The sequence below is a fragment of the Condylura cristata genome, unplaced genomic scaffold (genome assembly GCF_000260355.1).
Source record: "Condylura cristata isolate star-nosed mole 26May11 unplaced genomic scaffold, ConCri1.0 scaffold00020, whole genome shotgun sequence".
In the NCBI taxonomy this organism is placed as follows: domain Eukaryota; kingdom Metazoa; phylum Chordata; class Mammalia; order Eulipotyphla; family Talpidae; genus Condylura; species Condylura cristata.
In genome coordinates this window covers 1,811,225-1,828,649 of record NW_004567121.1, presented here as the reverse complement: position 1 = coordinate 1,828,649, position 17,425 = coordinate 1,811,225, and the positions used below count along the sequence as shown (strand labels likewise).

The 17,425-nt window shown below is 48.1% G+C and overlaps 1 protein-coding gene across 4 annotated transcripts in view; it reads left to right on the top strand.

The window, feature by feature from the left end:
- Positions 1–17,425, top strand: part of ACOXL (acyl-CoA oxidase-like) — a 269,242-nt gene that overhangs the window by 213,381 nt on the left and 38,436 nt on the right. For 3 of the 4 annotated variants that reach the window (XM_012727649.1, XM_012727648.1, XM_012727647.1), the window contains exon 17: positions 5,787–5,857. The exons of the other annotated variant lie outside the window; for it this stretch is intronic. In XM_012727649.1, coding sequence (XP_012583103.1) covers positions 5,787–5,857 — 71 coding nt within the window. The remainder of the gene's footprint in view (positions 1–5,786; positions 5,858–17,425) is intronic. 4 annotated transcript variants of the gene reach the window in all.

Genomic DNA, 17,425 nt, shown 5'->3' with positions numbered 1-17,425 from the left:
AAGAGTCCATACCACTTGCCTTTTCAAAACTGCTTGGTTCTTCTTCTCTGGATAGATCGGTAGTAGCAGGGGGGTCACCTCCAGATGAATATCACATCAGCGTCGTCTTTCCAGGCAGGTGAGAGGAGCTGCAAGTGGGTGGGGCAGTCCGCCGGGAAGGCTCTCTGCTGGGCAGGCTCGGCCAAGTGGCCTCTCTGAGTCTGAGAAGTTCCCAGTAAGCAGCCTTGGCCAGGGTGAGCTCAATGTTATGTCCATTGAAGGCAAAAACGCCTCACACATCTAAGGGAGACTGCGGCTTCCAGAGAGGAGAGTCCAGACAGGCCATACCGTCATCCTTTCTGCGTGAATACATGTTTACCCCGGGCCGAGAGGACTTTCCCCAGGAAATGAAATGTGATGAGTGTGCTCCCTCTTGTGACTTTGTGTTGGAGCCAAAGATCACAGATAGCTCTCCTTCATAGCCAGCCTTACAGGAAGGAGCCTTGGAGGAAAATCAGGTGGCAGGTGGGTGAGCACAATGCGCGCTTGGAGAGGGGAACGCCATTTCCTCCTGAGGCAGAGAGAGCGGACCCTTCACTTGGGCTCCCCCTTTCCCATGGGAACTGCACACATCTAGGACTTGACAGCCACTTGTCCACTCCTCACTCTTATGGCTCAGAGTAGGATCGGCGCTTCCAGGGTATCAGTGAGACCCCCATTAATGTTCCCACCCCAGACTGCCATCTTGCCTGCCTGGGGAAGGAAGTAGCATCTCAGCTACTCCATACTTCCCTGTCTCTGCAGAGTTCCTACAGATTTCAAAGAAGTAGGGGAGAATACTTATTGGTTTATTTGCTTGCAAAGTTTTCAGTGTTCTGTTTGCAAATCTTTGGTTTGGGATTATACATGACACTTTTCAGTGTAGTAGAGGGATTGAGAAGTGTGATGTGGCGAGGCCCTGAGAGGTACCGGGAACTTCAGACACGGCAGGACACAAGACCACTTCTAGGGCTGGAGGTGTGCACACGACCTCTCTGTTAGAGATGTAGTGTTGTGCGTTCTGGGAGATCACAGGTGAAGGGGCAAAGTGAAGGGCTTGTTCAGGCTCCAGTTCTGCCAGAGGAAGGTGTTTGGGGGAGAGACCAGGAAACACCATTGACTGAATGAGAGTAGGAAAACAGGCAGAGAGGGTGGAGGGATGATCTGGACACCGCGTTACAGGATCCAGCTTTGCTGGGCAGACAGCAGGAAGCCAGTGAAGGAACTGAGCTGGAGAGTGACCCTCACTCTGAGGAACTTGAAGAGAAACGTTCCTGGCTCCAAGGTACAAGATGCATTTGAGGGAGATCCCGGGTGGGATGACTGGGAGGGTAGAGACTGACACAGGTGAGTTGCCAGCAAAGATCCACTATGCGGGGTGGGGAGGGACAGAGGGGGGTGAAAGGAGACTGTGTGTTAGAGAAACAGTGGTCCCCACCCATCCCAGAGAGGGCTGTCCCTCTGTAAGCTCTGTGCTCCCGGTACTCAGGCAGGGAGGTGCTGAGACGCAGTTCTAGAGAAGCAGCGCTGTCTGCCTGGAGGGGGGCACTTCTGAGCACCTGCTGTGCTCCCCGATGTGGGGTGAGGTGAGGAGGGCGCGCGGTGTGCTCTGCCGCTTTCTGAAATAAACTGGACTGTGTGAACCAGGCAAACTAGAGCAGCAGTGGCCACCGCTTGGGAGGGGGGACAGTGACTGGCCCTCACTCTGGCATGGAGAGTCCCTTCAGCTCCACACTCCCCTTCAGCACCTCTCAATGAGCAGGTGGCTCCGACTGTTAGTAGCCAAGAAGTTCAAAACTCCTCTGTGTTGATTCTAAAAAGAAAGCCAAAGTCTTTCTGTAAAGGCTAAGCCCTTTTGTTCCTCTCTCTCTTTCAACATTTGCCTTTATGTTGTAGAGAAGAGGTGGGCGGGGGACTTTAGACGCCTAGAGTGACAGATAGGTCTGCGAAGTGTACTGAGCAGCCCTGTCACACGCTGGGGAGAGGAGGTGACTGGGGACAGCTGCTGTTGTAGCCACCTGTGCCACAGAATAGACCCCGGGCTTCCAGGGAGTGGATCAGTAAGCCTGAGCCAAGATAGAGACCCACAGTCCCAGGACCCAGAAGAGCCTCAGCCAGGGAGCGCACTGCTCTCCGGGAACAGAAGTGGGACTTCTGGAAGCTCCCATACAGGGGCAGGAGTCAGCTTCCCTGTTTCTGCTACCCCTCAGAGGAGGCTGGCTTCCCCATCTTTGCTACGGGCAATGCCTCTGTGAAGGGGAAACCTCATTCTCCTGTCATGCCCTAACAGGATGCCTTCTTTTCAGGGATGGAGAACCTGGTTTAGAAGTGGCTTGTGTCAGCCTGTATTTTTGTGTCAGGTCTCCACTCTGCAGTGTGAGCCTGTCCCTGTGTGTGGGACTGCAGAAAATGTGCAAGATGAGCTTACAGAGTGAAGAAAATGTGCTCTGTCCTCCTGCCTTGGAAAATGTAGCTTCATTCATCCAGAAGACTAAATTTAGAATTGTCAGGCTCCTGAAGGCTTTGTGAACTCTGCACCATGTGGAGGAGCTTCCCCCCACAGGCCTGCCTGTATTCTTACTTCCCTCTGTCCACACTGTGTGCATCCTGTCCTCCAGCCTAGACACACAAGGTCTGTCTACAATCCCGCCTCTGCTCCTGGCAGCCTTGTGGGCCTAGGGGCCTGTGCACCAGGAGGAGAACACACCCTGAGAAGAGGCTTCCAGAGTTTCCCTGGAGAAGTGGGGTGCGGGTCCCATGGCCCCTCAGGGAAGGTGGCTGTTAGAGGGAATGCCAGGCAGGGCTCTCTAAAGTTGGACATCAGGGCCAGGGCTCCTATCCCCAACCTGTCATGGAGATTGAGAGAGAAGCTGAAAGAACATTCTAAGATAGTACTTCTAAGCAGCACAGCCTGCTAAGTCATAGGTTACAGTCAGTGGTGCTTGCTAGCTCGGTGATAGCTTCCCAATCTTACCAGCCATTTCTCAAAAAGAAAAGTGAGTGATGATGGTTCCGTTCATTTGGCCTGGGTTAGGCACTCCCCCTTCTTATTTGCATGAGCAAATTATAGGGAAATCTGTTCTAGGTACAACCATTTTCTTGAGTTGTTGGTTTCTTCCATGTTGCAAATTCTTGCCCATCAGAAGAGCGGGGTGAGGCTGTTGGTCGTAATGGACAGACCTTCCATTTAGTACCTGTGAGACATGTGGACTTCATGCTGGCCTGTAATTTTTTTCTCCCAGCTTATCATGTATAGATAATTTTTAATTTCAATTGGGTCATTTTTTTCTCCTCCCTCCCCAACCTCAAAGCTACTTGTTATCTAAAAATCTGTTGTCCTCCCTGTTTTGTCAGGTCGATCTTTTAGTCACACACTGGTTGAACCAAGGAGTAGGCTATGCTTGGGCAGGTAGCCCCTTCCCTTCCCCCACTGGCACAGGGTGCTCAGCAGCAGACTGGCATCCAGAACGTGGCTCCATCCTGAGTCTCGGGTGCCGGCCCTGAGTGCCCGTGGGCTGCCGCTGCTGTTTTGCCTAAGACCTTCTCCTTGGGCAGCAGCCCCTTGAATCAGCAACAAAGGTAGAGGAAAGTAGATACCACAAATGCTTTCATTTTGAGTTTTTTTTCTATTTAAAGTAGGGGAGGGAGGAGGGCAAGGGGAGTGAAATGTCAGCCTCGCAGATGATGCGTCTCACCAAGAGTTGTCAGTGAATCAGGTCTCCCTGAAATGTGGCTTTGCAGACACGGTGGAGAGGGGCCGCTGGCTCTCTGTACGTGCCCTGTCCTCTGGGATTCTATAGGAATGAGAGTGAGTGAGGTGAGAGAAAAGCCCTCCTTGGCCATAGAATAGATGTCACGTGGCAGCTGCAGTGGAGAGCAACCCGCATTCAGCCCCCTCTTGTCAAGGTGGCTTTTGTTGTTTGGGAAAAAAGGGCATGGTCTCGCCTGGTAAAGCCAGCTGGCCAATGAAGGGGAAGAGCACTCTGTGGGACCCTGTCTCTCCAAAATGCTCTGGTGTCGAGCTCCACACACTGGGTTATTGGGGCTGTGACTTGGCCTGTTGGACACAGTGGGGGTAGAACCAAGTTCGGTCTGAGACTCAGGCTTCCTTCTGGAACCCACAGGCTCTCTCCTGAGATGAGCAGCATGTCTAAAATGAAAGAATGGCATAGAGCAAAAAACCCAATTTGAACTGTGCCAAGACATCAAGGGGGAAGAAGCCAGCATGACAGGGAGTAGTCAGTGACGGCTCCTCAAGGGCATGAGGGTGGAGAATACACGTGGCCCCAGCCTTCTCCGTCCTCAGACTGACTCCAGGAACAGTCTGCACATGTGACCCCTGGGAAAGTGTGTGACTTGTCTGGGGACAGGCTCATAGAATCAGAGGGTAGTTTCAAGCCAGGCCCAGTTGCTTTCAAGCCTGTGTTGGTGATGGCTCTGCCGACTGAGTTCAAAGGCGGCAGACTCGGGTCAGAGGGAAGAACTCAGGAAGGGGTCAGGGGTGAAGCCGTGGCCTGATGATATTGAGAAGCCATCGGAGGTGGTAGGGGACGCCAGGAAAGTGGGGCTAAGACTGGGGAGAGCGTGGGGGGTGCTGGGAGCATGTGGGGAAGTGCTGGTGGAAGAGGAGGACCTGGCATCAGAATTGGGGGGTGAGTTCAAAGGGCTCTGTAGGAATCAGAGTGGCAACTGTGCCGAGGGTGCATGTGGGAGGATGTGCAGCAGGCTGACCTGGTGGCCATGAGTAACTCCCACAAATGGCAAGTGGACGGAGGGGGTTTTGCTGTGCTTGAGGCAAGACATGTGAGTGTGCCCAGCAGGCAGCAGTGAATGGCTACCTAGGCGGACCAGCTTTGAGTCCAGAGATAAGCAGCTCATCCTCAACAGGCTAAATTAGTTTTACTGTTGGCCGAAAGAAGTAGACTTAAGCCAGAGGATAGCAGGGAATCATTTTCGAGCGTGAAACACAATAATCAACACAGTATGGGGTTTATTTAGACCAAAACAAAAAGGGGTCTCACATGAATGGGACTTTGGTGAGTATTGGTGCAATTTACATAAATTGTGTAAGATGATATTTCTAGAACTTTCATGGCCAATTTAAATGAATCACACACACAAACACCCTTACACCATTGTTTTTCCCCTTGCACCACTGTTCATTTTGGTACTTGGTTCCTCCCGTCAGGTGTTTTCCACAGTTTTCCTGTCACTGTGTGTTTTTACAAACTTTCTTGGGCTTCTCTACACTATTCTTTTGGTGAAAGATGGTTGGGGAAACAGACTTGAAATATTTGGGAGCGTTTGTGGGGTTTGCTGAGGGAACACTGGTAGTCAAATGATTTATACTAAGAGAAGACTTAAACATGTGGGAACCTTGATGAAGGTTGAGTAAAAAGTTGTGCACTGACACATTTACAAAGGCAAATAATCTTCTGGAGAGAGGTCACAGGACATAGGTAGACAGTGTTGTCTTTAAGGCACGGGTGAGCTATTTGGTGGCTGAGCCCAGACCTGCTGTGGGTTAGACAGAACCTTCCTGGTGATAATGTCCCCGTGTTCTGATGCCGTCACCCCTGCCTCAGTGGCAGAGAACTCATCGTGTGCCCAGCCAGCCCCCCTAGAGTTGGGGGCAGCTCTATTGGATCCTCGAGGAAAGCCTACTAGCTTTTACCTGTATCTGTGGCAGTCATGGTATTCTCCTCCACCTCGCAGGTGCTCAGGGCCTGAAGGGAGGCCACTCACTTTTCCCATTTCTTCCCTTGCAGTGACTCTAGAGCAGTTCTCCCTGGCAGTGAGGAGCTGTCCTGACCCAGAGGACCAGGCTTTGTTAATGAAGGTAGGTTAGCAGATAAGGTACTGATTTCCGTAAAGGCTCACAGCATTTTTATTGCCCCGAGGAGAGCTTCATTTTTACAAGCAGGAGTAAATTTATCATCTCTGAATTTTGCGCTCCTCGGGGATAAACTTGTCATCGGCGGGGAGGAGGGTTGCTGGTTAATGAGCACAGCCGCGTCCGTGGAGTGCAGCAAAGTGACAGGAGAGTGGGTGTCAACTACTGGCGGGGAATCTATTTAATTCTCCCGAGGCCTCGGTGGGTTCTATTTAAGCTTATCTGACAGAGTCTTGATTCCTTTAGCAGATTTATGAGTCTTGGCCAAATTCCACGACTCCCACCGTACTTTTTAATTAAGACGAAGGCTTCCATACGCTCTGTGTCTGCCACACCCTCACTCGCGTCCCCACGGGGAATGCTGCACAGTGGGACTTTCCGTGTTAACCATGGACTGGGCGTCTTATGTCATAGATTCCTTGTCCTTGAGTGGAAAACAAACTCTCTTTCTTGGTAACAGTTGTTTTATTTCCTTCCCACTGACAAAGGAGCTGAAGTGTGGTACAGCTTATGTTTAGGATTGAGCCAAAAGTATGGGAAAACCAGGCCAGCAGCCTGCAGGAATAACTTTGTCTTTGAAGACAGAAAGCAGTCGCTCCCAGCGAATGACAAAGGCACACATGTGCGTCCCCACCGATGGTCGAGACTCATGTTGTAACCTAGAAACTGACTGAGATGGACCTTGTCACAGAAGCATTTCCATGATGTCATTTCAGCTCTGTACCATCAGGAAACTGTACTAGGAATTGCATTTCTCTACCTAAACACCATGCCAGGTGTCCTCTGATTTTAGAAATGGGTGGAAAAAAAAACAACAGGGTGTCACTGTAAGGGATTTTCAATTCATTTGCCTAAGATGTGGTATTTTCGGTCTGTCTTTTTTAAAAACTTTCAGTGATGTTCGTTTTATAATCAAGAAGTGCTGACCCCCAGCGTTGGGTTTGCATGGGAGGCCTGGCCCAAAAGAGTCGTGGGCACATTACACTAACTTCCAGTTGTGTAGTCAGGCATGGAAGCTTTGCCTGCCATTTGTCTTCCACAGTTTGCCGTTAGCTCCCGACTTTGAGGTCAGTTCCCCAAGGACCCTCCTTCCACACACAGGCTATTTCTGAGGCCTCAAAGCAGCGACAGAACCCCAGATCTGCACCCCTTTTTCCTCGGCTATACTTTCCAAGGTGACAGGGACGCAGGCCGCCTGCTCTTTCTTCCCGCACCACCCAGCATTTTGGCCCGCTAGCTGCCGCTCCTGCTCTTTTCTTCCTTGTTTCCTGTCTTCCTCCTTTGCTGTGTTGCTGTGTGCTGTGCACGCTTCCGTGTGCTGTGTGCTGCTGCTGGGAGCCCGCAGGGACTCAGTGGCATCTCAGAGGCTGCAGGGCAGAGCATGCAGGCGCCAGCCCAGCTCCAGGGGAGCAGACCTGCAGTCTGGGGTGTGGGAGTGGACGCTCGGTGGCCCTGAGTTTCTATAGGTCTGTAGAGAGCAGGTGGAAGAGATGTCTCCCCAAATTGCCCCGCCAGTATTCTCGCCTCCTTAGGACCCTGCTTCCCTGGGCTGACTTCTCTGCAACATTTGGTTAGAGGCTAACAATTTGGGGTGGGAGAAGAAGCATCCCGGAATGTACACGGTCTCCAGCGGCTTGCAGTTTTTTTCTGTCTTCCCCGTTGGTTTCTGCAGACTGACTGTGGCAAACCAAAAACGATGTCTGTGGGTGTTTTCTCAATATTTGCAGATATTTGAACAGGCATCATCAAAGAAGTTTCACTGAACAAAAAAAATGCTCAGTTCATGTATACTGAAACCATTTTATGATTTTTTTTCAGGAGATTGAGGTTTTTAATGTCACATATCGGAGAGCACCTTGTGGGTGAGGCAGTGGCGTGCAGGATTTTTGTAGCTTGTGGGAGAACTTGCTCAGGGTGACAGCAATTCAGCCTACAATTGAGTATAGGAGGTGTTTACTTTTCAGATTATCCGCAACAAGATATTTAACACAACCACATTGGGTATAAAGGTGTTGGAGGCAAAACAAAACAACAACAACAAAACAAACAAACAAAATAAACCCCCAAATCTGGACCAAACGTGGTAGTTTATAAAAGGATATTTCAGATGCACACACTGCATCCCTACCTTGTCAGGAATCATTGAGACCTGTGAGCAAATATTTCATTCTGATTTGCGAAGGTGCTCTCTATGGGACTATAGAGAAGATGCAAAGATATGAATAGGTAGCTAAGTCAAAGTCAGGGCAGGTCAAGCGCAGAGCAGATACCCCAGGAAAAACAGAATCAGCACTCAAGAGTTTGGAGATAGCAGAGACTGAGTGTCCTCCTGGCAACCAGAAGGGGCCGAGGAGCTGAAGAGAAGCGACTCTTCATCACCACAAAGCTAGCTGGCAGGCGGTGTGAGGAACAGAAAGCAAGGTCACTCGACCGTCGGGCTAGATTTCTTCCTGGGATGTCTACCTACAGGAGCAGATTCACAGAGACATGTAGCCCCTTGCTCCCCCAGGGCCATGTGGGAGGTCAGGCTACAGGGGAAGCCCAGGCTGTTTGCTGTGGCTGGCTTGTGGAGCCTCTCACAGGGCCTGTTTGTCACACCCTGTTGGCTGAGAGGACCGCAAGACAGGCGGGAGCAGGTTTCTGTGACTCAGTTTCCTACCCACTGAGTAGAGGTCAAGGCTGTCCTTTACTTGATTTTCCGAATACTGCAATCAGGTTGTGGAAAGAGGTGCTCAGGGTAAGGTAGCTGTCATTTGGGCTTGCCTTTCAGTGAGCTTTCACTACTCTTCCAACCATTAGAAAAAGTTAGACTCTGTCAAGTACTTATTTGATCCCATTCACATTTCATCTCCATACTTCACTGCTTCTTCACCTGTTTGTTCTGCTGGCCATTTAGTGGTGACTCCCGGTCACTATTCTGTGTCCACTCACCACTCTGCTGTGGCTCCAACCTACAGCGCAGAGTGCTTGTGGCTCTGGGCCTCACCCATCTCTGTCCTCCCTCCGCAGCCTCAGAGCCATGGGGCCATCTGAGACTCTCCCCTGTGCTGGGTTCGCTCTGCTCGTCTCTTGCAGCATCTTCCAGAGTCATCCTTGTCCATCTGTCCCAGTGTAGAGCCCCTGGGCTTGATCCTCAGATGCAGGTCCTCGCCTCAATCCACCAGGATCCAAGTATGGCCCCAGGCAGTCCACTTTGATATCTTTTAGCCTAATGTCCTTTTCTGAAAAGTGAATTTGATTACTCGAAGATGGTTCCAGTATCCCTCTTCTGTGAATCTTGCTGACCTCACCAACAAGCCTACTACTCTAGACACACTTGAGAATGAACCCAGCCTTCTACTGCCTGTCCCTTGTCCTGCTTCTTTGGAAAGCTGACCTTGGAGTCCCATGTCCTACATGTCACTCTCTGGATTAGAGATTCAGCCATAACTTCCTCACTCCTTGGGAATAGGGTGATAGGGAACTTAGCCAAATCTGGACGTTTTTGTTGAGAGTGAAAGAGTGTACCATTAAAAATTAAGCTTGATGTGGTGATTTTCAGTGATGCTCATCTGAAACTTGTGTAATATGACAATGACACATCTTTTAAAAATATTTATTTTGTAGAAGAGCTGGGCTGTAGCCCAGAGGTGGAGGGTGATGAGAGGATTCACTAAAGACAGAGTGGGGAGCAGAACAGGCAGATTTACTGAAATACTGACATTGACATGTTATTTCAATTAAAAAGATTAAATAAAAATTAAGCTTGGATGACAGGCTTAAACTGTAACTGTGACAGGCAACCAAAACATCTGGTTAGCCCATTTTTGAATGAAGTCCCTCAACCAAATCGCTCTGTCTCACCTATTAGGCTTCATTCTCAGTGCTTGTCCAGACTTTCTTTTCCCCTTGCCACTCCTCAGAATTGTCTCCTCTTAAAAATCATGCCCTCTTTATGGTAATGGAAATTGGCAGTCTGCATTTGGACCATCCTTTTCTAAGTCAAATGTAAATGATCACACTTCCTCCTTCTGTTCTCTGGGGAGTTTCTTACACATCTGGCAGCAGCTGCTTCCAATATGGGTGAAAGACAGCAGGCCCAGCACTGGTACTAAAAGCCATCTGAGGCTCTCATCTTCTGGACATCTTTGCCTTCCTCAGAAAAGCTGGAAAAACGTGGAGGGAACAAGTGTTTGAGAACAAGTAACTCTTCCTGGGGAATGCTGTCCCAGTTCAGGAGACAAGAGCTGGTTGAAGGCCTAGCTGATCTGTTACAATTGGAGCAAGGTTGTAGAAGGAGGGTTGGTTCTGAGTGTGGCTTCTGCACTCTTTTGATGTTGACCAAATGTCCAGGACACTACACTCCCCCTCCTTCACCCCTCCCACTCTCCATGCAAGTTAGGTGTGGTCATTCTGCCTAAGACCTCTGGCTAGAAGGACCATGTGATGTTCGAGGCAAGCCTTTCTGTAGGTGGGGTCTGATATTACATGACCTCTACTGTAGAAAAGAGTAACAAGAGCCAGGCCCTCCCTGGTGGCACAGCGGGTTAAGATGCAACACTGCAAGCTGGCCACAGCTGCTTCAGTGCGAGTTCAATTCTCGGCCCCCGAGGTGACCACCTGGCATGGCAGACCTCTCCTGACCTGCCCGCTGCTCCCCTCTACAGTGTACTTTGTCGATCTGCCTGTTCTGTTCCCCACTCTGTCTCTGGTGGATTCTCTCACCGCCCTGCACCTCGGGCCTGTACCCTAGTTCTGTATGCACAAATAAATAAATCTTTTTCAAAAAAGAAGTATAACAAGAGTCAAGCTGAGCCAAGCTGCCTGCATGAAAATAAATAGTATGGTCTCAACTCTGGTCCCGAAGTAGCAGGCCTATGGCAGAGTGTGCACACCAGGAGCAACGGCCATGCATCAGCCCCTTCTGTGTGGAGTGCTCAGAGGGGGTGACTCCGTGGAGGTGATGACACCTTGGGCTCAGGCACATAGAGGGTTGTTGTGTTTCCACCTGACACCGTCAGTGGCCCAGTGGAATTGGTGGGTGCAGATGCCGCCTGTTGACCCCTGGGTGAAAAATTCTGCAGAGATGAGTCCCCAGGAAGGATCCACCAAGCACAGGTGTGCAGGCTTGGAGTCCATCCGAAGCTGCTTTAGCTTTTCTTACTGGCTACCAAGTGTCGGCGCTGCCCACAAATTCAGGGCCCTGGGCAGCAGATGTGGACAGGAGGAGGTGGAGTCTCCCTCCCCTCCACCAGTCCTCTCATCACTGTGGTCTGGCAGTTCAATCCTTTCTCTGTCTAATGACATTCTAGGAAATTGGACACAGTTGTGTCCTTGAAACCAAAAGTCCCCAAATGAACAGCTTGACCCAACCCGTGAGTTCTCTAAGTTTACAAAATACAACTTCTTCCTGGAAACAGCAGTTTTCTCTAGCCTTGTGGTATCCTGGCCTGCTAGGGAAGGAGAGATTTCACAAGAAAGAAAGGACTTTTCCTTAGCATGGGAATGACATGACTTGAGGAGAAGGGAATTTTCCACATGATCGCTCCACTGACTCACCTCCCCTAGAAGGTTCAGAAACACTCCAGCAGGCTGGTTCTCTAGTGTTCCTTAAATTGTCATCATCACAAAGATTCTTTCTGCTTCGCTTCTCCCATAGTCCCTTCTCACCCTTCCCGCTCCCCTCCACAGTGCTCCCCCGAGGTTTTGGGAGTGGCCTGCACACCCTGGCAGGGTCTCTTTGTCTGCTTTTGTGCTATGGAGCGGGCCTCAGCTCCTTCAGCTCTGGTGGGCTGCTTAGCAAGACAACCTGAGCGGGTTCGCAGGGTGCTGGCAGGGGACTGTCCCCGCCTCCCAGGCGACTGGCAGCAGCAGTTAGAGCCTGTCAAGTGGGCGATGTGGGGTTTTTCCCTTTTTCCTGCATTCTAACTGCTTTTCTTCCTTTTCTCAACATGTGTAGGTGGTAGCTAGTTTGAGCCCCAAACCCAGCAGCCAATAGTTAATTCAGACAGTTCCAGACAGTGTAGGACATATTGTGAGGTCCTCCTCTCTGCAGGTGGCCCCTGCCTACCAAGGGCCCCACGTTGGCCCCTGGCCTTTGCGTGTGTCCTAGGTCCCTGAGCACAGTAGGAGTAAACATCCTGTGTGTGCATCACACGGGCCCCCGGCACCAGTCACCTGGCCCGGTCATGGGATTGGGCCTCCTACACAGGAAAGACATGTTCTCATTTGGGCTTGATTGCATTTCCAAACTCAGCCCAGGATGAATGGTGTCAGTCCTGTTAATTGGGATCCATCAACCTCGGTCATGAGGGTGGCAGGGGGTTGCAGTGTTGAAATCCAGCCTGCTCCCATTCTTTTCTGCCATCTTCTCTTGCTCCTTGCAAGCTAGAACCACATGGTGCTGATGATCCTCCCAAGGTGAACCCCTCCACAAGTGTTTTCTGATTACTTGTAACCTGCCGGATATTTGGCTAGTGCCAACTCACCTGAAGAATGCTTCCATTCAGACCTAATCTTGTAGCAATAAATGTTTTTCTCCCATTTCTGCACTTTTGTACCTTAAGCACCCTGGAATGTCCCTCCCCTCATTCCTGTTACTCCTTTTCAAGCCTATGCCAAGGTTCTGCAATGCTCATCTCAAACCATCACCCCCACTTCCAAAATCCCAGGGAAAACTATCCCTCCTCATGAAGCGTTTATTTTTGGCAATGGATCTTAAGTCTATAGGACTAATTTTTAACTTAAAGTAATAAATACCTAGCTGTAGGATTTCCAGCTCCAGATAAGACAACAGATACATTACTCTAGTGACTCTGTACATACTTGCTATCATCCCTCTTCAGAAACATTTATAGGGCCTTCTGTGTGCCCAGCACTGTGCTAGGCACCTAGGGTGTGATGTCCATAAGAATCAGCCTTCATCTGCAGGGAGCCTCATGGCTAATAGGTGAGACACTTACTTCATTGTGCCCCAGTGAGCAAACACATTGCCGTATGCCTGAGAAGAGGAAATTAGGGTTGCTAACAGCCACCCAGCTGGAATGCCCAGCTTAACATGAGCTTAGGGAAGACTTACCCAGTAGAGGAGCTAAGGCTTCATGTCTCTGCAGAAAAGTAAATTTAACCAACTGTGTGGGTTTCACTGTGCTTCCTGGTGGGCTCAGTGTGAGAAATTGTGTTCTGAGTTTTCCATTTATAGAGTGTTTCAGGTGCGCTGATGCGTATGTTTTCAGAGCTGACTGTCAAAGGCGGGTAACCAAACAGCTGCCTCTTCAGAGGAGTGGCATCCAAAACTTCCACACTTAGGATGTTCTTTTGCACATTTACTCAGTGTGCTGGAGTGCTTTGATTACAGCATCCAATGTTCCCTCTTTTGATCTGGAAGACTTTCCTGACTTCCAGAGGTTAATGTCAGCATCAGGTGTTTCTGACAGAGAATGCTGCAGAAGGCATCATGAGCGAACAGTTGTTCTAGAGGTGCTCTGGGGCCCTGGGCTATAGGCTGGAGCCAGAGAGAATGAGGCATGTGGTGGGGCTGAGGATGAGAAAGGCAAAGGGATTTCCCTTTTGTGACAAGAAGAACAAGTCTGTTCTGCCTCCATCTCCTCCACAAAACTCACCCATGAGGACGGACTATAATTTCCAGGCCAGTCACCACAGGCTTTAATTATGCTCTTCATGTGCTTGATCACCCATCATCTTGCTCCGTCTCAAGGACTGAGCAGTCTGTGAGAACATTATACCTGCTCCAACCTGGACAGACTTTTTTTTTTATGATTTATTTATTTATGCATACAGAACTGGGATACAGGCCAGAGGTGTGGGGCGGTAAGAGGGTTCACTAGAGACAGAGTGGGGAGCAGAACAGGTAGATCTACTGAAACACGCAGCTGAGGGGAGTGGCGAGCAAGATGGGAGATGTCTGCCATGCGATGTGGGTCAGCTCCCTGACCGGGGATCGAACTCTCTATGAAGTGGCTGTGGCTAGCTTTGCAGTGCTGCGCTCTGACCCATTGCACCACCAGGGAGGGCCCTCCAACCTTGACATTTCTTTGTTAAGCATCTAAATAAATATCTAAGTGTCTAATAAATATCTAACTAGCTTGAAAACAGAAATCCATGTGTTCAGAACAGCAGTGAGCTTCCCTGTCATGGACAACACAAGCCTAGGCTTCCTGGCACAGCAAGTCTGGCACAGGGTGTTCCTCCCAGAACACTCAGCCCCCACTTCCTCTGTGCAGGGCTCTAGGGGGAAGATTTCATCTGGGACTGCTTTTAGACAATGGGGCAGAGGGCAGAAGAAGAAATTGCTTGAGGCAAATAAGAAAAGTAGAAGGATTTGGTGAAAGCCATCTGTAAGAAAATGAAAGCAAAATTTGACCCTAAGGGACTAGAGTTAGTGGGAGGAGAGGACAGGGCCTGTTCCAGATGTGTCATTTTACTATTTAAATAAACAGGTCAAGGTGCTAACGTAACAAGGAGACTGTTACTGAGTGATTTACGGAGATTATGGAGAAATCCCACTTGGGGCTTTAGTAATATGTATCCAGGCTACCAGACATGACAGAATTACCCGGTGACTGGAGAAATAAGGGACTTCCCAGCACCCAGTAAAGGGAACATTAGCACTAAGGTTCTGTGGGAAATCATGCTGGATGGCTGGGTGGGCTGATGAAAGTGGCAGAGCTCACCAGTCACACTCAAGGCCTCTCCCTGCCTGCAGCCAACACCAGCTGTGCCCGGATTGAAAACTGCAAATGGAAAACTTCAAATATCTGTTCCCTGTACCTGCTCAATTCTTCCTCTTGCCTTTAATAATTTTTTGGTCCATTAAAAAAATTTTACAATGTTCAAAATATAGTAGACACACACACGTACCACATACACACAAACCAGGGATATCACCTTTAAGATGGGAAAAAAAGACAAAAAACTTGTTAGATCTACCCCTTTCTTCTCCTAAAACCCATAAAAATGAGGGACAGGCAGTCATTTCCCCTTAAGTGAAAAAGGAGGACAGAGTGAAAGGGAGGGAGGAATTTAGCTTTAGAGTAAATACCAGGGAAATGGCCAGCAGAATCACCCATCAGCCGATTGTTGCTGCTTCTCTGGGTCTCGTGATGGGATATTTTCACTTTTGAGAAAATCTTTCCACCTTTACCTCTTCTCAGACTGTGAAAGGACAGGATGGGATGAGGCAAACTTGATGTGAGGTTGAAGCTTCTTCATTTAGCAGTAACAAATCACCTTACCTCTTCTCTGTAATGCTGGTGTCAGAGAAGGTAAAACAGAATTTTTGGACCTTAACCACCATCCAGTGTAATGAGGTCAACACCTGTCCCTGCCAGGAGTGTCAGTGGAGGCTATGCAGGGACCAGAAATGAGTAACTCCTTTGCCCCAGCCAGGATGATATCAGTGGAGACTTAGAGGGGAGTCAGAACTGCCACTACTACCCAGCAATAATGAAGAGTTCTTCCCCTACTTGCTTGTCAACAGGCTGCTGTATACAACCCTAGTCTGATGGACCAGTATCAAAAAAAGTTGAGGTTTAAATAAGATCCAGCACTTCATAATACAAGTTTCAATTAAAAAATCACTTATAATAGCAATAATAAAAATGGAATGAAAGAAGACAGCAGACACAAAGGCCAGTATGACAGTGATAATTAAATTACTTGATATAGGTTATAAGCAGATATTATAAAATGCTTCATTGAATAATTACAGACATGCTCAAAATAAATGCAACAGCAGAAATCTCAAATAGCCTTTGCAAAGAAATAGTAAATACAAACAACCAAATGAAAATATAATGACTGAAATAAAAGTATCAATAGATGGGCCCTCCCTGGTGGCGCAGCGGGTTAAAGCACAGCACTGAGAATCTAAAAGCTGCTTCCACATGAGTTCGATTCCCGCCTGCCCTGGAGGTGACCACATGGTGTGGCAGACCTCTCCTGACCCACCCGACCCACCCGCTGCTCCCCTCAGCAGTGTACTTCATCGATCAGCCTGTTCTGTCCCCCACTCTGTCTCTGGTGAAGCCTCTCACTGCCCCTGAGCCTCTGGCCTGTCCCCCAGTTCTGTATGCACAAATAAATAAATCTTTAAAAAAAAAGTATCAATAGATGGATTCAACAACAGGATGGAGGAGACAGAGGAACGAATAACTGATCTGGAAGACAGGATAACATAAATTACTAAACATAAACATAGTCAAAAAAACAAAGTGAAAGAGTGAGAGACTATCAAGAGTATCAGACATCAATAGAACTATAACAGAGGTCTAACATTTATGCTACTGACATCCTAGAAGGAGAGCAGGAAGAAGGCAAGGCAGAAAAAGTATGTGAGGAAAAAATAGTCAAAGATAGCACAAATTTGGGGGAAAAACACATAAAGCTACAGATTCGTTAAACTGAATGATAAGTGGAATAAAAATAGAGAAATTCATACCAAGACACATCATAATTAAACTTTTGAAATTTAAACACCCCCCCCCCAAAATCACAAAAACAATGAGAAAGAAACATTTTATCTCTAGAGGAAAACAAATTCAAATTAAGTAGATTTCTCATCAGAAATTCTTGATGCAGAAGGAAATAAAACAAAATTTCTCAGTATTGGAAAAGAGAGCTGTTAACCCCAAATTCTATATCCAGTGAAAATATCCTTCAGGAATTAAGGGGAAATCAAGACATCTTTTTTTTCGTTTTAGTTTTTAAAAGATTTATTTATTTATGCATATAAGAGCTAGGGTACAGGCCAGAGGTGCCGGGGTAAGAGGATTCATCAGGGACAGAATGGGGAGCAGATGTACTGAAATACACTGCTGAGGAGAACAAGGGTCAAGACAGGAGAGGTCTGCTGTACCATTAAGCTCATTGAACAAAATTGCGAGAAAAAAAAAAAAATCAACATGCAAAAACAGTTGCATTCCCAGCTACTAATAATGAGCAATCCAAAAAGGAAAGGAGGGAAACGATTCCACTTGTAGTAGCATTAAAAAGAACAAAGGGCCTCCCTGGTGGTGCAAGGCATTAATCTCAGCACTGTGAAGCTATGAACAGCCCCTGCAACACAAGGTTGATACCCGCCAGGAACTGACCCACATGGTGCAGTAAATCTATCCTGTCTTGCCCTCTGCTTCTCTGAGCAGTATATTTCAGTCATTTCACCTGTTCTGCTCCCCACTCTGTCTCTGGCAAATCCTCTCACCCCTTGCACCTCTGGGGGGCTATACCACAGCTCTTGTATGCATAAGTAAATAAAATAAATAAAGTAAAATGAATTAATTAAAACTAAATAAATAAAAGTAATAAGTTATTTAACAATAAACTTAAGAAACAGATGACCCTCAGTAAAAGAGTTGCTGAAAGAAATTAAAGAAGATATAAAATAAATGAAAATTATCTGTGTTCATGGATTGAAAGACTTCATATATTTTTTTTTATTAAAAAGTTTATTTTTACATCATTTTGCACATTTTTTTTTCATCTCAATTGTAATCCCCACGGGTTTCCCATCACCAA